The sequence below is a fragment of the Pezoporus flaviventris genome, unplaced genomic scaffold, assembly GCF_033815535.1.
Source record: "Pezoporus flaviventris isolate CSIRO_AGI_PZ_B2104156 unplaced genomic scaffold, CSIRO_AGI_Pfla_v1 ptg000007l, whole genome shotgun sequence".
Lineage (NCBI taxonomy): Eukaryota > Metazoa > Chordata > Aves > Psittaciformes > Psittacidae > Pezoporus > Pezoporus flaviventris.
The window spans coordinates 49,653,119-49,677,253 of NW_026892555.1; the positions used below are offsets into that span (position 1 = coordinate 49,653,119).

At 37.5% G+C, this 24,135-nt stretch overlaps 1 protein-coding gene across 1 annotated transcript in view; it reads left to right on the top strand.

Moving 5' to 3' along the window:
* Positions 1–24,135, top strand: part of SMCHD1 (structural maintenance of chromosomes flexible hinge domain containing 1) — a 72,776-nt gene that overhangs the window by 24,003 nt on the left and 24,638 nt on the right. The window contains exons 15-30 of the mRNA XM_061448680.1: positions 176–282; positions 525–607; positions 762–875; positions 2,987–3,064; positions 3,147–3,266; positions 9,493–9,637; positions 9,874–9,970; positions 11,513–11,585; positions 13,178–13,317; positions 13,823–13,957; positions 16,381–16,608; positions 17,346–17,494; positions 19,077–19,165; positions 20,228–20,346; positions 21,030–21,197; positions 22,421–22,546. Coding sequence (XP_061304664.1) covers positions 176–282; positions 525–607; positions 762–875; positions 2,987–3,064; positions 3,147–3,266; positions 9,493–9,637; positions 9,874–9,970; positions 11,513–11,585; positions 13,178–13,317; positions 13,823–13,957; positions 16,381–16,608; positions 17,346–17,494; positions 19,077–19,165; positions 20,228–20,346; positions 21,030–21,197; positions 22,421–22,546 — 1,971 coding nt within the window. The remainder of the gene's footprint in view (positions 1–175; positions 283–524; positions 608–761; positions 876–2,986; positions 3,065–3,146; positions 3,267–9,492; positions 9,638–9,873; positions 9,971–11,512; positions 11,586–13,177; positions 13,318–13,822; positions 13,958–16,380; positions 16,609–17,345; positions 17,495–19,076; positions 19,166–20,227; positions 20,347–21,029; positions 21,198–22,420; positions 22,547–24,135) is intronic.

Sequence of the window (24,135 nt, forward strand, 5' to 3'; positions counted from 1 at the left end):
CTTAACCCTTGTGATTTCAGCAAATTTTAGAAGTGTCTTGTGGTGTTACCAGGTAGTTATTTGTTATATTGCATTATGTCTATGCTGGCTTGTTTAGTCCTTTCATAGACAGGTATTTCTTATCTGACATACTATAATTTGGCTGTTTATAACTGTATACAATTTTTTGCTTCAGGAACCTCAGGCATTGTATGCTGAAATGAAGACTATTCCAATCTCAAAGCTTGACAGAACAGTGTCTGAAAAAGCTGTTAAAAAATACATAGAGGATGAAATGGCAAGGTAAGCTCTAAATTGTAATTACTTACTTGTAGTGATCCTAATAACAGTTTTAGTATTTCTTCAGGGAAATGGGAAAGCAGTCAGCTGTTTCAGTAGAAACAAAAAAAAAAAATGTGGAACTCAAAATCTGTAAGAAATAGTCTGGTGTCGTCCCCACAGGAAAATAGCTTCATGTGTATTCTACTAAAGATAAATTACCCTGTTTTTTTAACTCGTGGAAAAACTGTTCACTCTTTCACTAGACTTCCTGACAAATTATCAGTGACATGGCCTGAAGGAGATGAGTTATTACCAAATGAAACAAGATTTGCTGGTACACCAATAGGTATATTTTTTTCTTCCGCATACAAAAAAATAAAATATCCATTTAAAAATATATTATGCATTCTTGTTGAAAAAAAACAAGAATACAGAAATCTCTGATCACTTACAATACACAGCGTATTTTAACAGTGCAACATTTTTCCTTTTACATACAGGGGCATTAAGAATAGAAATTTTGAACAAAAAAGGCGAAGCGATGCAAAAACTTCCAGGTACAAGCCATGGAGGTTCAAAGAAACTTCTTGTTGAACTCAAGGTTATTTTACATTGTAAGTATTTCTGTATATTTAACTGATTCTTTACTATTTTAAAAATTGATAGTGGATAATGCATTTTTTTGTGTATATACGTATTATATGTTAGAATTTGATAGATGGATATAGCTGTTAATTTTAAGGACGATATCGCATCAGAGCATATAGGACTCCAGAGCCTCGTTTCGCTTCAATGGCAAGTGCTTGATGGTTTAATGCTGTATTATGATTACATCTTCTATCCCATGTAACAAGGGCCTGTCAGTTCCAAACTACTTAATATACACAAGAATATGGTTAAAATGAATACCATTTCTAACATCGAAATTCACACAAGTTGCATAAAAGTAGGGACTGCACTTGTTGAATGTCTAATGTAAAGTCACTTAGGAATTTTGCAAAATCGAGTTTGTGTGAGCTGCTGTTTCATGGTTTCTGTTGTATGGGCACTTCACTTAATATTTTTACACTGCGTTTGTTGAACTGTGTTCTTTCTGAGGCAGCTGAAATTGGTCAGTTGTGTGTTGAACACAGAATTAGAACGCTAAGTTCTCTGAAAACTCCAACTCTACATGTGTGAAATAAATCTAAAATTTACAGAAACTTAGTCTTGTTTGCCTTGTTGCTTCCTATATACAATAGGAAAATCCAATTCCTTTGTATGGTAAGAGTTGTAAAAATATCTTTCTGAAGCACTGAGGTTACTGTAGTGGTACATGTCAAAGGAAACTAAATGGAACTATCTTAGTTTCAGTTTAGTATTCTTGTCATAAGACAACACTTAGTGTTTCAGTGGCACTTGTTGTATGGGAATTGTCTGCTGTGCATGTCTGTTGTCCAAGCTTGTGTGCTGTGGCATTAAGAAATTGGAATTGAAAAAGAATGTTCACATAATACAGATTATCAGATTGTATTTGCCAACAGCCTCATTTAAATTGCAGGTACCTCTGTTAAAATACTCAAGTAGGTGCTGTGGCAATCTGTGGCAATACTAAGGCATCTTTTCGGGGGGGGTGAGCTAATAAGCAAACTTTTTATTGCTGAAGTATTTATTTTAGAACTTTGTTAACTGTTCTTTTGACCAAACAATTATCTTGCTAATTCCCTCTTGTAAGCCACAATCGGAAATGCAGTTGAGATGCATCTGTCTCACACATGCACCATTGAATTTTCCCAGATCATGAAGGCTATAGCTGTTGGCTATTAATATGTAATTTGAAACAAGATTACAGATGTTCTTCCTCTGTCTGTACTCCCCAAGGATTTATATTACACCATAGCAGGGATATTTAGTTATCCATTGTTTTCAGAATGTTCTACATGGAAACTTGTTTACATGAGAAGCAAACGTTGGCATTGTAATAATCCTGCAAGTATAAGATACCTTTTCCTCTTTAGAAAAACATTTGTTTCTGAAAGGTTTCAGACAATAAACAACTACATTACTGCATTTCTTTTTATCCTGTGTAATCTTACTGCATTTGCATTCTGTATTTATTACACTTAAAATATGAATAAATATTAAGATATATTGCAAATAAAATATATACATATTTTCTTTGTAAAATATTAATATCTTAAATATACTAAATTGTAATATATACTGAATATATTAATGCCTCTTGAATGTGTTCCTGTATTTATCTTAGGTTATAGAACCATTCACTAAAAATTGCTTTGAATTTTCAGTGTGTTCTTAATTTGGAGAAAAAAAGGAATGTTCTTCTTTCCTCGATTATACATTCAGTCAACTGCACATTTTTAACATGGCTCCCATTTAAGAAAGTTGATAGCTGACCAGTTGCCAGCATGGAGTGCACACCCTACAAGTGCTCGGACTTCACAGGGAGCATACAACCAAAGAACTAATAAAATTCAGCTTTACAAATTTGCTGCTTTCAGTTTAATATGTCTGAGCCTAGCAATTTTTAATTAAAATGGGGTTAGGTAGGGAGTTTATTTTTTTTTAATATGTAACCAACATGATTAAGTATGAAACTGAATTTATATTTATTAGATTTAGAGGTGATAGTGATACTTAACAATGAGTGATAAGTAATACATGAAGAAAATGAACAATTATGGTGTAGAATCTAATTACATGTAGCTAATTGTTTATTTTGCAGCACCTACTGGGAATAAAGAAATAATTTCCCATATCAGTCAGCATGGAGGCAAATGGCCATACTGGTTTAAAAAAATGGGTAAGTTCACATACGTAATATTTTCAGTTTGTTTATAATTTTTCTTGGTTTGCTTTCTAATTGTATTTGTATTTCTGTTTAGAAAATCTTCAGAAACTTGGGAGCTACACCTTGAAACTACAAGTAGTATTGAATGAAAGTAATGCAGACACTTATGCAGGAAGGCCTCTACCATCTAAAATCTTTAAATTTACTATTATAGGTAAGAAATCCAGTCATTCCAATTTTCTTTTAGTGTCTGTATTTCAGTCATTGTATATCAAAATTATTCGTGTTTTCATGGAGAGGTAATTTTCAGCACTTGAAAGCAGCATTTTCATGTCAAATAACGAAATTTGCAGGCAAATATGATTTTTGCCTAATAGATTTTGCTCTCACCTGTAACATGTTGGCTGTGCTATACAGTTAGTTTTTGCAAAAAAGTGTTAACAGAATCAGAAGCTTTTCCCTGATGTGAACTTTTCCAAATGTACTTAACAAAAATAAACTTTTACTTAATTAGAATTGCTCTTTTTCCGGATGCCACTGGCATAAATATTATTTCATAAAACTGCTATTTTTTAGGCCAACTTTCATGCATAAACCATGAAGAGAAACTCATTCAAAAACAGATTATACATTTAAAATGTGCATGTTGAGACTGAAGTTTTTTGTTGGCTTCTTTTTAATTGAAAGAAGAGTCCTATGCAAAAGTAAATTCTCATTCAGTTATAATGGGTGTATCTTTGGATTAACCACCATAAAATACTTACCGGAATACCAGAATAGAAATAATACTGTTAAATATGTCTGATGTTACTCTGTCTTGCCAGACACTCTTGTATGTATGTGGCCTAAAATAATATGTCTGATCATATCTTCCCAACAAAATTCACAGATTCTGATCTTAATGACACTACGGAAGCTTGTAAGCTATGTGGTTACCTTGTAATTCAGGTACAGCCTTGCTAGTAGGTTCTCTTAGGTTAACACTTGGAGACGACAATCTTAAAGATTCTTTCTCTAACCTAAATGATTCTGTGATTCCCTGAAGAAGTTTTATTTCTTTTGCTGGAAAGACTACATTTCCAGGGAAAATAGGCATCTATTTATGAAAAAGGGTAGAGCCTATAGGCTAGTTTGTAGTTGCTCTTTCTGTCCAGAAATATGGAATAGAATCCTAGAATCACAGAATAGTTAGAGTTGTAAAGGACCTTAAGATCATCTAGTTCCAGCCCCCCTGCCATGGGCAGGGACACCTCACACTACACCATGCCACCTAAGGCCCTGTCCAGCCTGGCCTTGAACACCACTGGGGATGGAGCATTCACAACCTCCCTGGGCAACCCATTCCAGTGCCTCACCACCCTTACAGTAAAGAGTGTCTTCCTTATATCCAATCTAAATTTCCCCTGTTTAAGTTTTAACCTGTTACCCCTTGTCCTATCCCTACAGTCCCTAATGAAGAGTCCATCCCCAGCATCCTTGGTAGGCCAGCTTCAGATACTGGAAGGCTGCTATGAGGTCTCCACGCAGCCTTCTCTTCTCCAGGCTGAACAGCCCCAACTTTCTCAGTCTGTCTTTGTACGGGAGGTGCTCCTGTCCCCCGACCATCCTCGTGGCCCTCCTCTGGACTTGTTCCAAAAGTTCCATGTCCTTTTTATGTTGAGGACAGTAGAACTGCACACAGTATTCCAAGTGGGGTCTCACGAGAGCAGAGTAGAGGGACAGGATCACCTCCTTTGACCTGCTGGTTACGCTCCTTTTGATGCAGCCCAGGATATGGTTGGCTTTCTGGGCTGCAAGCGCACACTGAAGCTGGCTCATGTTCATTTTCTCATCAGCCAACACCCCCAAGTCTTTCTCCACAGGGCTGCTCTGAATCTCTTCTCTGCCCAACCTGTAGCTGTGCCTGGGATTGCTCTGACCAGGGTGTAGGACCTTGCACTTGTTATGGTTAAACATAATAAGGTTGGCATCAGCCCACCTCACAAGCATGTCGAGGTCCCTCTGGATGGCATTCATTCCCTCCAGGGTATCAACCGAACCACACAGCTTGGTGTCATCGGCAAACTTGCTGAGGGCGCACTCAATCCCACTGTCCATGTCAGCGACAAAGATGTTGAACAAGACCAGTCCCAACACCAATCCCTGAAGGACACCACTTGTTACTGGTCTCCAGCTGGACACTGAGCCATTGACCACAACTCTTTGCGTGAGGCTATCCAGCCAGGTCTTTATCCACCGAGTGGTCCACCTATCAAATTGATGTCTCTCCAATTTAGAGGCAAGGATGTCGTGTGGGACAGTGTCGAATGTTTTACACAAGTCCAGGTAGATGACATCAACTGCTCTACCCCTGTCCATCAGTTCTGTAGCCCCATCATAGGCAGCCACCAAATTGGTCAGGCAGGATTTCCCCTTAGTGAAGCCATGCTGGCTGTCACCAAGCACCTTGTTGATTTTCATGTGCCTTAGCATGCCTTCCAGGGGAATCTGCTCCAAGATTTTGCCAGGCACGGAGGTGAGAGTGACTGGTCTGTAGTTCCCTGGGTCATCCATTTTCCCCTTCTTGAAAATGGGGGTTGTATTTCCCTTTTTCCAGTTGTTGGTTCTTTACCTGGCTGCCATGATTTTTCAAATATGATGAACAGTGGCTTAGTAACCCCGTTTGCCATCTCCTTCAGGACCTGTGGATGGATTTCGTCAAATACAATTAACTTCTTAAATTATAAAGGACTATTGTTAGCTGCAAATGAGATTTCATAGGATTAAAAACAAAACAGACTTTTGATTCCATATATCATAAGACAACTTAAAGAAAATCTATATCTATTTACTTAGAAAATGAATCTGCAAAAATACATGCTAACTACAGATTATATATCCCCTGCTCTATCTTATCACCAAGACTCACCCTTTTATGGAGATCTCTGAACTGCATGTGCACTAATGCATGTAGCGTGGGGAATAAACATGGTGGATTAGAGACAGCAGGACTACAACATTGCTAGTCATTGAGACGTGGTGGGATGGCTCACATAAGTGGAATGTTGCAATGGATACAAACTCGTTATGAAAGACAGACCAGGAAGACCATAAAGGTGCCTCTTATGTAAGTGAACAGCTGGAATGTATGGAGCTCTGCCTGGCAATGGATGATGAGCCAACTAAGATCTTCTGAGTGAGGATTAAAGAGCAAACCAGTATGGATGACACCATAATCAGTATTTGCTATATAGGCCACCTGACTAGGAAGCACAAGTGAATGAGGCCTTTTACAGACAGCTGTAAGCAACATCATGTTTGCAGACTCTGGCCTTTGTGGTGGACTTCAACTACCCTGATATCCGGTGGAGAGACAACACAGGAGGGTGTAAACAATTCAGGATGTTCCTGGAGTGCATCAATGACAACTTCCTAACTCAAGTGATAAAGGAACCAATAAGGAGGGGTGCTCTGGTGGACCTCATACTTATAAACAAGGAGGGGCTCGCTGGGGATGTGAAGGTTGAAGGCAACCTTGGCTGTTGTGACCATGAGATAGTAGCATTAAGAATCATGAAAGGAAAGGAGGGCAGAAAGGAAGCTCACAACTCTGGACTTTATGAAAGAAGACTGTAGCCTCCTTAAAGATCGGCCTGGTGGAGTTTCATGGAGTAAGGCCCTGGATGAAAAGGGGCCCAAGAAAGCTGGTTAATATTCACAGATCACCTCCTCCAAGCTTAAATCTAGTCTATTCCAATGAACAGGAATCAGGCAAAAATGCCAGGAGGACTGCATTGGATGAACCAGGAGCTCCTGGCAAAATTCAATGCAAAAAAGTAGTATGTAGAAGGTAAAAGTGTGGACAGGTAACCTGGGAGAAATACAGAGACACTATCCAGGCATGCAGGGACGGGGTTAAGGAAGCTGAAGTCCAATTGGAACTGAAACTGGAATCCCTGGCAAGGGATATTGAAGGTAACAAGATGAGCTTCTACAAATATGTATGCGTGACAAAAGAATGACTTGGGTGAACATGAGCCCACTGTTGAATGAGGCAGGGGACACAGGACATGGAAAAGGCTGAGGTACTGAGCACCTTCTTTGCCTCAGGATTTACTAGCAAGGTGGACCTTCAGGAATCCCAGGCTGCAGAGACCTGTGGAAGTTCTGGAGCAAGGAATATATACCCTTGGTGAAAGAGGATCAGGTCAGGGAATACCTAAGCAAACTGGTTGTACATAAGTCTGTGAGCCATGATGAGCTCCACTAGGAGGAGAGCTTGCCAGCAGGTTGAAGGAGGTGACCCTTCTTCTCTACTCAGTACTGGTGAAGCCACAGTTGTGGTACTGTGCCCAGTGCTGGGCACATTCCAACACAGAGACGTGGACATACTGCAGAGGGTCCGGAAAGGGCGATGAAGATGATGAAGGGACTGGCACAGATTGCCCAGAGAAGCTGTGGCTTTCCCATCCCTGGCAGTGTTGAAGGCCAGGTTGGATGGGCCTTTGAGCAACCTGGTCTAGTGGAAGATGTCCCTGCCTGTGGCAGGGGGGTTGGAACTGGATAATCTGTGATTCTATGATCTCTCATGTCAGGAAAGGCTGGGAGAGCTGGGGCTGCTCCACCTGGAGAAGATACACGGGTACCTTGTCAATATCTATAAAGGCATGAAGGAAGATTGAACACCAGGAAACACTTTTTCACTGTGAAGTTGACTGAGCACCTCACTCTAGAGGGTGACTAGGTGTAGGTTGCCCAAGACATTGTGGGTTCTCCATTCTTAGCAACATTCAGAAGCTGTCTGGACATGGCCTTGGCAGCTGACTTGACTTGAGTCAGAGGTGTTGGTTAAGATTATCTCCAGACAACCCTTCCAACCTCGTCTGGTCTGTGAGCTTTATCTACAAGGGGGGACAGGGAGAGAGGAAGACAGAAAATACCACTTCCTTTGCATGTAATATTAAATGAATATTTTTGCCACAGGTTCAAGAGGTAGAACGAGCATCTGTTTCCAAGAAGATCAAGAAAAAATAGATGCTTTCAATAGCCTTACATTTTTTCCACAAAACGAGAGGCTTTGAATGCAAACCGTTTAGGCAGAAAAGAGTTCTTTGTAGCATGTTCTTCTAAAAGCTTCTCAGAAGTATTATTGGCAGAATAGAGAGAAGTATTTTTGTATGATAATACAGAAAAAATTCTTGGTATTACTTTAAAAGACTAATTATTTAAGCATGTTTGAAAACCTGGCATTGAAGTATCAAGACACTTCTGTGAAGTTCTGGAGCTTCTGGGGGAAGCTCTTTCTCTGAATGAATGCATAAATGAGCCTTGTCTGCTCCTTCTTTATCTCTTTATCTAAGCAAAAAAGAGAACCTTAAAAGTTGCAAAGTTTCATTCTGTATTTTAAAAACATTTTCTCAATAGAACTGTGACTTTCCCCAGCATGGCAGCTTTCAATTAAAGGTTCCCTTGGCCATAACAATTGAAATGAACAAATCTCCTCTGAAAGGAATCGACACACTAAAAATCTAATGGGCTAACAGTTTGGAACTTCGGTAGTTACTCACTTCGACAGTGCTGAAGTTCTTTTACTGTTATTTTTGTCAGCTCATTTTACACTTTTATCACTCACTTGTAAACAAAATTGTGAACACTTCAAGGTTGAGGTATTTTTGTTATTGTAACCAAGAAATAATTTTGGCCAACAGAAGGTAACATTTTCCCTCCCTCCATGGTTTTCACATCTCTTGTGCAAAAGCAGCTCTCTGATAATCATACTAGTAGGTATTAAAAGTAGCTGTTGATTTGTGTCTGAAATAATTTGATAGGATATTTATCTACCATGTAGCTCAGCACTGCATTGCTTCTTTTTTCAAAGGCCAGTTGGTCAAGATAGTTTGATTACACAAAACATTATGCTGATTTACAAGCCCTCATTTGTACCACTCTGGTCTCATTTTTTTAGTACCTAATTGGAGGCAGCCTAACAGGGCCAGATTTCACAGGAAGGATTTTCTTACATTTCTTTTTTCAAATGCTCATCATTACTCATCTTTATCTCTCACATTTGGGATAGTTGTAGAACAAAAATATTTTGTTGCATGAATGAATTTATTTGAACAGAATTAAAGCAATTAAATGTAAGAAAAGCTATCCACAGGAACTTGTCTGCTCTCAGGTGCTGCATGGATGTTCTAAGTGTTTTGGAACTTTTAGCTGCCCTGTTTTGTTGTATATGTCCTGTTTTGTTGTATACTGCTGTTATGTTTTAACTATTGCTTTTATGTTACTGTAATTTCAAATAGAGGATCAATCAATAAGGCATGATTTTGGTTACAACAGTATTCTAAACAGCTTGTTTAATTTGAGGCTGAAAACTACTTGATTTAGTTGCCATCAGTAAGAGAAAGCCAGCAAATATGCATAATTCCTTCTAAAAATGTATTATTCTTTTCTCTTAGAGGGCAAACCAGAGAAATTTTCAGTGGGACTTTTGGAGCTTCCTTTCCGAATTGGAGTACCTTTTAATATTCCTTTGGAATTGCAGGATGAATTTGGTCATGCAACACAGTTGACAACTAACATTAAACCAATTCTTGAAGCTAGGTAATTCAGCCATCTTTTGGGGGTTCTTGGGGGAGAGAGTTTGTCCTTTTCTTCATGTGACATTGATACAGTAGTTCTTTGGGGATTGTCTGAGTAATATAGTGGATACTTTTCACATAAATTAACGGGCATTTTTTTCTTTTATTTCCATGAGAATATCTGAAAGTATCTTGTATATTAAAACACTGTGTTTATTTGTAAATTGATTCTGTTTTGTTTTCTATGTATTTTTCTAGTGGATTGACGTTGCAGTATGAAGGAATAACTACAGGCACGAAGTGCGTCATTAAGGGTGTCACTGCTAAAGGCTGTGTAAATAGTTGCCAGGGCAAGGTAGGCTAATGAAATTAAACTTGAAGTAATATATTTAAGGAAAAAACAAACCAAACAAATAAAGAAAAAACCACACACACACAGAGCAAATAATTTTTGTGTAAAACAGATTGTCACATAGTGTTAGCTAAGTTTGGCCTACACTAATGGCTGCTGGTATTTGTTAGGGTATTTTCAAATGATCTCTTATAGCTCTACCTGGAGCAATTTGTCTTTCCCATAGCTTCATGCTCTTAGCTCATGGGACTGGAGTGGGAGCAGCTGAGCAACACTTGGGTATGTGGTAGTGTACCCAGTATGCGAAATCACAGAAGACGGCATTAAGTAAAAAATTAGTATTGCAGAAAAGGGGTTGAAACTAAAAAAAAAAAAAAAAAAAGGGGGAGTGTTTAGTGCATAAATACAGTTTAATTGAATGGATTCCCGAAGAATTAAACTTAGTAACATTAAACGTCAGCTGTCAGTTATACTGGTTTCCTTGGTTTTTATTCCCTACCTTATTTTTCACTTCACTCATCCCCATCTCCAAGACTCCCTGCCTTCCCCAGTCCCTCAACATCTGACTTCAGTATATATTGCCTTCCCCTGTTCTGGTGATTCACCATTTGGTTTAACGGGGCCTTCAGCTGATATGTGCTGGTTGGCTTGCAGACAGACAAATGTAGTTAGTTGGCTGGCCAGTCAGAGCAGGAGAGTTTCAGGCACCTGTGTGACCAGCCATCATCTGATGAGATCGTGTGTTTGATGAGGCTGCAGATGTGATGCAGCAGCCCAGGCCTCATTGCACTATCTCCTTCTCTTACCCAGCAAACCAGAAGAATTGCCTGCTCATTTTCATCCAGTCTACAAGGCATTCATGTTGCACATACCCTGCCAGGCATGGGAAGGGCATAAGCTAGGAAACTAAACAGTCCCAGAGGCAGCATTTCTGAACATGTAAAAGTGACAGTTCATGAATTGCAACTAAATATTCTCAAATACATAAATGATGAAATTCATATATCTGCAGTGCAACTAGTTTTCTTAAAGCTGGAGCTTTTAAGATTATTGATTAGACTGCTTCATTCTCTGATTTTAATGTAATAATCGGTTTTAGTAATGCACTTCTTCAGCAGTTGTTTTTCTTATGGCCTTATTCAAACATGGGTTGGATAATAATTGTGATGCCTTACTTCAGGCAATTAGCTGAGGAATAATGAACACAGAACTTTAAGACCCTTTCTTTTTAGAACTATTTTTATAACTGATCTATTTTTTTTCACCACTGAAATAGCCTCTAAGCAGGAAACCGTAAGTTATGATAGCTGCTTTTAATGGTTTTAGAACCATATAGTTTAACATGCAGATCCTAGACTGAACATCTCTGGGAATAATAACATGAAAGGCAAGATTTTTAGTACAGGAAAAATACCTTGATTTATGTAGCAGCGTGAGACAATTTGGATAGTCTTCTGAAATTTACATATATATGAATTGACTATGTGAGTTAATTTGTGATCTGGTTTTGTTTAAAGTTAATATTTAAAATATTCTTTCCACTAGAACTTTAATTTGAAGGTTACTCTTCCTGGTTTGAAAGAAGACACACAAATCTTTAAAATAAGATTGCAGCCTGGTAAGTATTCTTAAAAAAATTAGTGAATTGCTGTTGAACTTTATTCTGACACTATTAATGAAATGCTGCTTCTCCCAAGAAGGTAGAATATTTAGCGAGACATAAAAAAGGATATTCTAGCTCATCCAAGTGATAACTGAAACTAAGTAAAGTGAAGGGCATGTCGTTGTTGGCAGGAGTAACATCAAAGTCACAGCTCAATCTTATCTATTATTTTAGCAGCTGGAGTTCTTCCGCTTGCTTGAGACTGATTTTTTAAATATTTTTCTAACATGAATGAATTTGTTTATCTTCTTGATTTTCTACAGCATTAAGCCCATTAACCTGTACTAATCTGCATTGACCTGTTCTCCCTGTGAAAAGCATGTTGTGAAAGCATTAGTGCTCATGCAGTTTCTTGCCCCAGCAAAGGGGGGATGCTTTGGCAGTTGGCATTGTGTCTGAAATTTTTAGTGTTACATGTTGACTATCATAATGAAAGAGAGACATATATACGTCTGTAAGTCCACAGCCATTTCTAGAATTTTATGTTTTGTGGATGTCTTCATGCTGAGGATTCCCTTGCATGATACCTATTATCCCTTGTTACCTGAGTTTTTCTGGATTTGGGAGATAAGGTATAGTTTGAAGGCTGACTTCTTGGCCTCCTAGATTAACAAACTTCAGGCTATAACATCTCATTTTGCAGAGAAATTGTGTACTTCAAGCTTTATTAGGCCAACAGTGTTTAATATATTCCATTATTATGTATCTTTTGAGGAGTTCGCCTTCATGTAGATGATGCAGTGGAACAATCTGACTTGAGACAGACTGTATTTTGTATTGCTTGCTTATTTACTTTGGACTAAAGGCAACTTCATCCTTCATTAGAATCTTTAGCTTTTGGCACTGCAGAGATGCTTCACTGCCTCTTTCTTCTCATTGGACTTATCTTTGGCTTTTAAAGCTGTTTTTTGAGGAAGGAATGAATAAAAGCTACTTTGGTCTGTCTTGTTCTTCAGCCAGTGAGTTTGAAATGCAAGTTTTAATGAATAATGCATAAAGGATGTTTCTGAAAAATGGCCTTCTTCATTCCTTCAGAACTTGTCTTTTAACAGTAATCTATTACATCCTTCTCTTTTTAAAGCTTACAAAATAATTATATGTTCCAGGAGGTAGCCTTACTTAAATAGTTCCACTTTAATATCCAAGTAATGTCAACACAACTCTTTGGCTTGTATTCACACACAAGTTGTAGCTGTGGTAGCTTTGGTAATTAACCTGCTGAACATGACCGTTGATCAGATATCTGAACATTGATATTTTTGGTTTTAACATATCAGGAGGAAGCTCCAAGTTTCTTGTTGATGAGCATGAATCCATATAGTATGTAAACACTAAATGGATTAAATAGCTATAAGTGATATATCATGCGTTTACACCTTGTATATGTTTGATGTTCATCATGTTTGCCTAACTAATATAATGGCTTGTTACCACAGATTTCTTGGTAGCCAGCTTTAAAAACTTTGTGAGATAGCCCAAACTGAAATCCAGTGTCTCACAAGTTATTTAAAATGCAACCTCTGTTCTTCAATTGTGCATTTTTACAGGCCCTCCTCATCAATTGAAAGTAAAACCAGATTCAGAAATTCTAAAGATTGAAAATGGTACAGCTTTCCCCTTCCAGGTTGAGGTACTGGATGAATCAGGAAATATAACAGCGCAGCCAAAGTTGGTAGTTCATTGTAAGGTAAACTGCATTTCATTCTGTCATAAGGATTTTGATATGTGCTTTTTAAAGGGCTGGGAAAAGAGCTTATTTTGGCATCTAGATAGACTATATTATCTTTAATAATGCTTTTGAAGTTTCTGTAATTCGGCTGCCATAATGGTGACTCTCTTGCCTCATCCTTTGTGAGTCATTCAGTAAATTTCAGAATCAGAGGAATCTAGCCTTAGAAATACAAGAGAAAAATATGTGAGAATATATAGCTAAAATTTTAAGGTTTTTTAGGTCATATACGTGTCATAAACAGTGCTAAAATTTGTTAAAGGGAAAAAAAGTCATACTGCATACTTTTGATTTTTTTATTTTTTTTTTTAACGTGAAAGTGCAAGTCTGCTGCCTAAAAATAGTATTAGATAAGACTTATCATAAGCACTTCACTAAGTTCAGAAGGGAATGCAGGTGTTATTGCGGCTTTTAATCCTATTTTGTAAAAGAAACCTGAAGTTTAATTTTACATTTTGAATAGTTTCTAGGTGCTTCAAACCTTCCTATGTATTCTGTGGACTGCAGTAATGCAGGAAAAAACATTCTGACTGGTCCAGTTATACATGTGCAGAATATCAAGAAAGATCAGGTCCTGAAAGCAAGGATAGAAATACTTGTAAGTGTTGATTTGGATGTTTTGAATGAATGAAATATTGAAAAACAGTTTGTTGTGCTGTCTTGCTAGTGTACTGAAGTCTTTTATGAATCAACCTCAAAAAGTTTCTGGTTTAGTTACCATAAGCCTGACAATCCAGTGGCTGATCCTTTTCATTTCCGGGAAATTATAAAGTGGCAAAAAGTTGGGGTATTTTTTGTTTGCTGGTTGTTTTTTGTGTTGTGGGGGGGTTTATTATTGTTGTTGTTTATGGAGGGGTTTGTTTGGTTTTTTTTGTTGTTGTTTTTTTTTTTCTTCTTCACTTCTTACTCTTTATTTCTGAAATCAGTGAAGTATTTCAGAAATATGCATTATTTTTGGATTTTTTTTCTTCCTGTTTTTACTCCCTAGATCCTTCTGACAAATTGCCTTTATTGCATAAATATTTAGAGCCACAATAAGTATAGTAACATGTTCCTCAAAACTTTAGTGAAGAAGGATAATTTCTCAGAGGTTTAAAATATTGTAGCTTTTTGTAGCATTTCTGCCTTAAATCTCTTGAGGTTTGATATTTTTAAATACTGTTGAACATCCAAGTTCCCAAGTACCCAGGAGAGCCATGCTGCTGGAGCAAATAAGACGTGGTATTTTAAACTGAAAAATGTATAAACAAATACTAATATGGCAAGATGACCAATATAAACCGGTACTTATGATTATTCTTAGGTATTTTGAAAATTGTATAGCATAGAACTTTTGGAATAGAAAACATTTTCTACATAGCTAGCTTAAATTCCGGTGTCTGATATAGAATCATAGCACAGTTAGAGTTGTAAAGGACCTTAACATCATCTAGGTCCAACCCCCCCTGCCATGGGCAGGGGAACCTCACTCTAAACCATTTCACCCAAGGCTTTGTTCAATCTGGCCTTGAACACCTCCAGGGATGGAGCATTCGGAGCTTCCGCAGGCAGCCCATTCCAGTGCCTCACCACCCTTACAGTGAAGAACTTCTTCCTTATATCCAGTTTAAGCTTCCCCTGTTTAAGTTTTAACCCGTTACCCCTTGTCCTGTCACTACAGTCCCTAATGAAGAGTCCCTCCCCAGCACCCTTGTAGGCCCCCTTCAGATACTGGAAGGCTGCTATGAGGTCTCCATGCAGCCTTCTCCGGGCTGAACAGCCCCAACTTTCTCAGCCTGTCTTCATACGGGAGGTGCTCCAGTGCCCTGATAATCCTCGTGGCCCTTCTCTGGACTTGTTCCAACAGTTCCATGTCCTTTTTGTGTTGAGGACACCAGAACTGCACACAATACTCCAGGTGAGGTCTCACGAGAGCAGAGGGGCAGGATCACCTCCTTTGACCTGCTGGTTACGCTCCTTTTGATGCAGCCCAGGATATGGTTGGCTTTCTGGGCTGCAAGCGCACACTGAAGCCGGCTTATGCTCATTTTCCCATTGACCAACACCCCCAAGTCCTTCTCTGCAGGGCTGCTCTGAATCTCTTCTCTGCCCAACCTGTAGCTGTGCCTGGGATTGCTCCGACCCAGGAGTAGGACCTTGCACTTGGCATGGTTAAACTTCATGAGGTTGGCATCAGCCCACCTCACAAGCATGTCGAGGTCCCTCTGGATGGCATTCCTTCCCTCCAGGGTATCAACCAAACCACACAGCTTGGTGTCATCGGCAAACTTGCTGAGGGCGCACTCAATCCCACTGTCCATGTCAGCGATGAAGATGTTGAACAAGACCAGTCCCAACACCAATCCCTGAAGGACACCACTCGTTACTGGTCTCCAGCTGGACATTGAGCCATTGACCACAACTCTTTGCATGCGGCCAGCCAGCCAGTTCTTTATCCACCAAGTGGTCCATCCATCAAATTGATGTCTCTTCAATTTAGAGACAAGGATGTCGTGTGGGACAGTGTCGAATGTTTTACACAAGTCCAGGTAGATGACATCAACTGCTCTACCCCGTCCATCAGTTCTGTAGCCCCATCACAGAAGTCCACCAAACTGGTCAGGCAGGATTTCCCCTTAGTGAAGCTATGATGGCCTTCACCAAGCACCTTGTTGATTTTCATGTGCCTTAGCATGCCTTCCAGGAGAATCTGCTCCAAGATTTTGCCAGTCACAGAGGTGAGACTGACTGGTCTGTAGTTCCCTGTGTCATCCATTTTCCCTTTCTTGAAAATGGGGGTTATATTTCCCTTTTTCCAGTCATTGGGAACTTCACCTGACTGCTGTGATTTTCAAATATAAGTTGTAGGTGTTCTGGCATATGTTTTTGATTTACTTTTTGGCAAGTCAGGCTGTTTTTATCTTTGAAAATGTGATCACACTTGGTAATCCAGAGTAGTGCCGTAGGCTATTATGGAGTGATATTTATGCATGCACATTTAATATATTAATCATGTATCTTTTTTTTTTTCTCCATGTATAGAATTGCAAAGATGTGCCACCAGTGGACAAGATTATTAAACTTCTTCCTAGCAGTCATGTTGCAAGACTACAGGTCCTAAGTATGGATGGACAAAAAGCTATTCAAATTAAACATCAGGATGAAATTAATTGGGTTGCTGGCGATGTCATGTGCAACCTTATATTTCAGATGTATGATGAAGGTGAAAGGGAGATACACGTGACCCCAGCTATAGCAGAAAAAATTAAGGCAAGTACTTTTGAGTAAACAGCGGCATAATATGGGAGAGAGGTACAGTGCCTGTTCTCTAAAATCCATTGACTTCAGACTGTGAAATAATATTACTCAGGACTGTATTATTAAACATGGGAACTTCAGTCTCTGCATAATAAATTTTTAAAAAGTATTTTATTAAAATTGTGTCCTTAATGAGATAAAGGCTTTTAATGTAATGTTAAATAATGCTTCAGGGTAGTATTATGAAATGCAAGTTATTTCAGGTTATATAGCCGTAATTCCCAGTGTTTCTCCTAAGTACAATAAAATAATTCCAGTATGGCTATGATTTTTCAGATCTGGGGTTTTCCCAACATATAGGAACCTTGAATAGGCAAGTTCCTTCATGAAGATTTGCTTACCTGTCTTATCCTTCTGTCTGTGTACATACATGGAGCCTAATACAAAGGTAGAGCTTCACCAATATGTGACAATTTTTTGGTGAGGTTTTTCAGAATCAGATCTTTCCTAACTGAAGATAAGTGAGAGAAACTGTAGTACATTTTGTTTTGTTTGGAGGGTTTTTTTTAGAGTAATTTCCTGTATTTGGGAAGATGGCATTGGGTACTGCTGGAAAATACACAGGTTTTCTACTGAAAGCTTCTATTGCCAGTATGTTACTTCAGCATAGTTAGAATGACCACAGATGTATTATGTAGCTAGTCATTAATAATTAACCTTTTGATTAAATTATTAAATCTTAATTTTAGGTTAACTGGACACCTAAAATTAACAAAGAACAGTTGATTCAGGGATTATTGCCTGATGTAAAGGTACCAACATCAGTAAAAGATGTACGTTACTGTCTCATTACTTACCTTGATGACCATGTGTCTTTGGAGAGTGCATTCACAGTCAGGTTTGTTCATTTGATATACTTTTTTATGATTTATTTTGTTGGCAAAGGGTTTTAGGTCTGTACTTTGCGGTAAAAAAGAAAATTTTACTGAAAAATGTGCTGAAATGATGCAGTTGGCAAATTAACAGGGGATGTAGGTTTGCTTGGGTGGGTGTGTTTATGCAGATTGCTTACAGATGATAACATTACGTATGTAAACAACTCCATCATGATCTGTTTGTACCCAGCCCTTTAATCACTTTTGTAAGTATACATGCACTGAATAAGATTGCTGCTATCTTTGAAAACTTGCAGTAAATATTAACTGAGTCAGGTCACTGGTTACCAAAGAGAAATGTTTATGAAGCTAATTGTTAGCCTTACAGAAGTTAGCACTTTGAAGCTAAAGATAGTATTTATCTAGCCAAATGCTGGGTGCCTGCATCTGGTGTCTCAGTCAAAGGTGATAGGATGTAAATTGAACTTGAAAATCGTCTATCACTTTCAGTGAGTCTAGGAAGTTAGCTGAACTTACTGTATCTATAAAGTTAAGATGAATATGATCCTAAATGACTTTAGTGTATTTCATGTGTTCGTAATAGGTTTAAATTAAGTAACTAGTTCAAGCAAACTGATGCCAGGGTAAATTTTCAGCAATATTAGACATTTCAGAGATCTGTAATAGGAAAAAAAAAAAAATGCATTAAGAGCATTATGAGCATAATGCTTGTAAAACACTGTTCATGATGCAGCACTGTCAGAAACAGAGAATTTTTCAGCTAAGTAGTATTTTCTGTTTTAAGAAGAACAGAAAAGCAGACTGAATTGATACCTCTCCTCTTGAAAGGAAGTAGAACAGTTGATTGATTTATTGAATATTTTTAATACATTTTACTTGTCATTGAAAAGCTGTCTCAGATTAGGGAATTTCTGTTTAGATGTTATTCTGTTGTAGTTGTCATAAAAATTAGCTGGAGGTTATTCTGGAGGTTCACTGGAGGTAATTCTAATGGGAGTTTTAAAGATTTTTTTTTTTTTTTAATTTGAGTAAGTTTTAGAACACACAAAAGGAGTAAAAAACATTATGTTGGATAACTGTTAAATAACTCAATGTCAGATAAGTCTTAAATGTTTGGGAAGCTAGCAATAATATATGTTAACCATCAGGTAAAGGGAAGGAAAGCCTGAGATTGTTTAAAAGCACCCCAGAAGATACGTTTAATAGACATAGTTTAGGCTGATGATTTCTGCTTTATCATAGTAAAAGAGGAAATGCAAATCTGTTTTTTCTTTTTTTTATGATTGTTCATCTTCTCTGTAATTTTTTGTAATGTGCTCTGGTTTTGTTTTGCTTTTAAGGAAAAACTGTATCACTAAGAATCTTGAGCTATGTTATTTGTAATCAGGTCCTTAAGAAGTCAGCAAATATTTTTTGTAGCATGGAAGACTGATACCTTTGAACATCAGGATTAATGTTGATATTTTAATCGCTTTTACAGTAATAGATTTAATAAAATTTTACTATTTAGACGATTGTATATTATGATTTCAATGATTATGTTTGTGGAATGGTTTTTAAGTCAATTTTCATGTGATGACTTAGACCACTTCCTGATGAACCCAAACACATTAAATGTAAATTAAAAGGACCGAATACTCTGCAGATGGGTGAGGAACTACAAAGTGAAATCGGTGAGTATTTACATATTCCTCAGTTTCTTGTAAGATCTGTTTCTTTGCAGTTTATTAGCCTTTTATGTATATAGATGTCATCAAGAGTGAATTATCTTCAACTACTTTTATATTAAAAACAGATTTACATTCTCATTCATTGAAGGATGATCAGACTTCTCTGATTGCCATCTTATATTTTTTATCATTCTGGAGTTCATAAATTTTTGTTTAGTTCATGTGTTATGAAATCCTACAGGCCATAACAGCATTCAGACTATTTTGAAGGCAAAAAATTCAAAGTGAAACATTTTAAGGTTAACTTTAATTTGAGAGGAAGGTATGTCAGGGATCACTCTTCTCATTTTTCAGTTTCTCTATGCAGTTCTACATGACATAATAGGAAATTTAAAATTCTTATAGTGTTCTGGGACATTAAAAGCTTGTGTGTGAGCAAAGAGAAGCTCATAATGGACAAACTAACAGGTTGAAACGGCTTTTTATTTTAAGACTTTTTTTTCTTTTTATAGCAAAAAATAGTCTTTTTAAGTAAAAAAGTGGGGAGCACAAATATGTGATATGACTCTTTATAAATCAAAAGCATATATATGTATCCTTTTGTTACCCACAAGAATGAGAAAGTCTTACCAATGTACATAAATCCTGAAGAGAGGTACTACGTAAAGACAATGGAGCCTCTTCCCAGTGGTGTTCTGTGACAGGAAAAGAGGCAGTGGGCACAACCTTCCTCCAAACATAAGTAAACACTTTTTCACTGAGAGGGTGACCGAGCATTGTTGCACTTGGCGATTGCAGAGCCTCCATTCTCAGAGTTACTCAAAAGCCATCTGGACATGATCCGGGGCAACCGGCCCTAGCTGAACCTGCTTGAGCAGAGAAGTTGAACAGGTGATCTCCAGAGGTCCTGTCAAGCTCAGCCACTCTCTCATTCAGTGATACTCATGTAAATTTTCTCTGAATTGTATGTTGTGTACATTATATTCCACATGTGTAACGTTTCATTTAAACAGCTGCTCAGGTAATCATCTTATTAATCATTTTAATCATCATCTTTTTTAACAGAGGTAATGCTTACAGATCAGTACGGAAATCAGGTTCAGTCAGCGACATCTGCGTGTGTGAATTCCCTAGGTGTTTCTGCACCTGAACTTGATAAATCGAATTTGAAAATAACTTGGCAGGTATTTATAAGATATCATAAAGTTTATTTCTCTGTGGTCTTTGTATGGTGATTGTCTTAATTCTTTCACACATAGTTAAACCAAAACTGTAGAAAGGTATTCAAATTAAACACTGGTTGATAGGCTGTGAGAAGGTAGAGAATTAAAGCATTAAAATCGTATAATCCTGTTCTATGGAATACAGCACCATCTGTTGAAAACCTTACCAATGCTGCAGCTATAGAATATGGGGAGCAATGCACTGCATGCTTGAGTTTCTAGTCCAGTGTTCTACATCTTTTCTTCTAACTTGTTTTTAGTCTTTTCGTCTGTGTTTATGGTGTTACAATTGATTTTATGATCTTTTGAAGAATCTTCTATAACAGACTAATGATACCATCTGTCATAGTTTAGTTTAAAATGCATTCTATACCTTTTCAAATATGTTGGATATAACTAAGTTGTGCAGAACTCTTGTACGTTGAAAAACTGGTTCCTGAGAAATGCTTGAGTTTGAAATTGATCTTTTCTTACACAAGGAGTCCATTTAAATCTAACAAAAGCCGTAGAACTAGTTTAATTTTTAGTCTACTGTCTCACAGTAAAGGTAGTAAGCATAAATATTAAAATACTATATTGCAAGAAATGAACAAATTATAGTTCCTTTTAATTGTTATTGATGAAATCTTCTTACTTCTCAATAGGAAAGTACTCTAACAATGAAAGTACAAGGTATTCGGTTTAAACCTTGTTTACCTGGAAGCAAAGAATTGTGCTTTGCTTGGCGTGAATTTTCTGACTTTCTCAGACTAAACTTAACTGCAGGATCCCCTGCCAAGTTGCAGTTTGTGGATTGGCCAGAGTTAGAAAAGGTAAGTTGAACAATTTTGGTTTGGAAAAAATAAGGTTACTATTCAGCAGGTCTTTTATTTCCAGAGATTTTTGGAGCACAAGATGCAAAGCTGAAAATCGTGATATCATAGTATTGATGTTTCTAAAAATTGTCTGAACATGACAGCTCTAGAGACAGTGTTTTCTTCTATACAGGACTACATAACACAAGCAAAATTAAGTATTTTGCCATGTAATTATATAAGTGTGTTTTAAATGGGACTGCAGATGTGAAACATTCTTCATAACAACAGCTGACTACATTATATCACATATTCTATTCATACAATAGCTTCCAACATTAATTTTGAAAAGTAACTTATTTTGCAGTAATCTAACTTACATGTGTTTACAACACTGTATTCCTTAATATCTCTTACTGTTTATTCTGTCTCACTTGCCCTTATACAGATGATGTAGTTTTCTTTAGTGCAGCTATTTTACTGTGGGCTGAATCCTAACACCCATCTCCCACTGTTGTTTGCCAAAGATACTGTCCTTAGTGGTAGTAATAGTTGGCAGCCCATCTCCTTTATCTGTTACTGGGTTTTTTTTATTTTTAGAGAAGGGAAGCACAGTACGTCTTGGTACAGAGCTTTTTGTTATCATTCATTTATTTGCTAGGGTTTTGTTTTATTTTTCAATGTTTACTTTGGGTATTCAAAAGATAGTTCTGGAGTTGCAGCAGAATGCAAAATAGGAGAGTGGAAGCAGGTAAAAGAAAACTGGATCTCTAAGTAGAGAATAGGAATAAAGGTTGGTGTGTTGGGAAAACAGAGAAGGAAGTTATTGAAGAAGAAGAGTGAAACAAAAGGTTCAAGGAGTATCATAACTACTTTTGCTCTCTAGAAAGCTGTGAAGGTATGTCAGAAGATAAAAGTTTGGGGCCATTTGCTCTTTCTACAACAGGGAAACTGCTAAGCCTCTTCTAGAAGTGTGTCCTTTGATGTGACTTTCAGTCACATCAACATGAGTAACACATGCAGTTCAGTTCAAGTAGTGCATTTTATAATGATAAGAGAATGTAAATGGGAGAACTCTAGAAATACATTCCTGGAGTTTTACAGTTCTGTCGTGGTCTGGCTGTTATAGAAGACAAATAGTATGGAAAAGGTGGGTATTATTGCTCTGGGGGTTCCTGACCTGCCATGAATGTCTGGTATATCTAGAACAGAATAGTATAATGTATTTGTATCTCCTTCAGCCTGTTGCAGTGATTAATGGTAGAGAATTGCAGAAGCCCCTTATTGTTCAGCTATGTGATCAGTGGGGAAATCCAACACCTGAACCCAGTGTCAAAATCAGCCTTATAAGAAGCAACAGCATAAAGGTAAGCATAGGCCTTATTTGCTGAGCTTTCTTTAACACATTTTGTTTTCATGTCTACATTATCTTCTTCATTTTCAAGAAATCTTTTTGAAAAGTGAATAAAATATTGTAAAGGCACAAAATAATTAATCTCATATAATGGTAGTGTCAGCGAGTAATGTAAACAGTTCCCAGGACAGATCTCTTTCATTATAACAATCACAAATATAACTAAATTCCTAAAGTATGATGTCCAAGTGTAATTAGTATTCATCCTGATGAACCTTTTTCCAAATTCTGCATGCACACAACCCCATCCTATCCCCCACTTTATCTGAGGTAATATACTGAATGACAATCACGGTGATGTGGCCTAAACTGGCCACCAAATTGTTTTTATCCGGTGGTTCTTGGATTGTGGTTCCTGAATATATGACTTGTGGTCTGTATGTAAAGCTAGTCAGGAGGTTTGATCCCTACTTGATTGTCTCCATGAAAAGCATTGGCAGTATGAACCAAATTAAAACAGTGAGGCTGCAAATCTAACCCAAATTTCAGTAGTTACTGTCCTTTCCATAAGTGAGATGTGTCAGATGGTCTGCACATTGGTCTGTACAAAGAAAGGAATTCAACAGAATACTCCATTCATTAAAATTCTTGTTCTTGAAGAAAAAAGGTCGAAGTATTAAATGTAACTGTTCATGCAGAGATTGTCATATTGAGTGGTACATTATCAAGGATATATTCATCCAGCTCTGGACATAACATTTTTTCATGTAGGGCTGGTCTTGTTCCCTTTTTGTTCCTGCTTGGCATGCATTTGTGTCTCTCGGTTACCTTGGAATGCATAGCAGCTAAGAACTTTCTTTTGTTCATCCTCTCAAGAGCTGCCACAATTTCACAATTAATTTCCCCAAATTTAAAATTATGCTACTATTACTTATTTTTATTGCCCTTTTTTTGTTTGCCCCAACTACTGCCTTTATGATGGCAACTGCAGCTTCTTGGGACTTTTAATTAGGTTGTTCTTGAGCAAGCATCCCACCTTGACAGTAATACTGAGTGGTCATTCTGCCTGATCAAAGACATGTTGTGGTGGCATGCTGTCTTTTGGGCTATTACGCCTTCTTCCATGGAAGACCAGCCGAATGTCTAAGAACTTAATGCCAGTATCATTTCTAAGAGTTACTTTTATACGTTAGCAGAGCAGCCAACTGCATATTTGCTGAATAGATATCAGATCAAAATTTATTATGATTTTGGAGAGCCTCTTTAGAGAGCTGTCTTGCCTTGTCAGTTGAAATAGCTTGTATGCACAGTCTTCCAAAGGAAATGGAAAGCTTTTGGGAACTGAAATTCTCAGATAAGCAGTCTGTCTATATTTCACATTCCCTTCTCTAAGTCTCCTAAGCCTGATATTCTGCAGTTGCAGCATGAATTTCATATACTCCATTCTTTAGCTTACAGGTCCAAAACTTAGATGAACATCAAGAAACCCTCAGAACGTTTATGTTCAATAAAAACAGCTCAGCAGTGGAAGTGCACAAAAGCACAGGTTCCTGTAAAAATTTAAACTTTCCATTCTGTAATGTGCAGTAATTTCAGTTATAA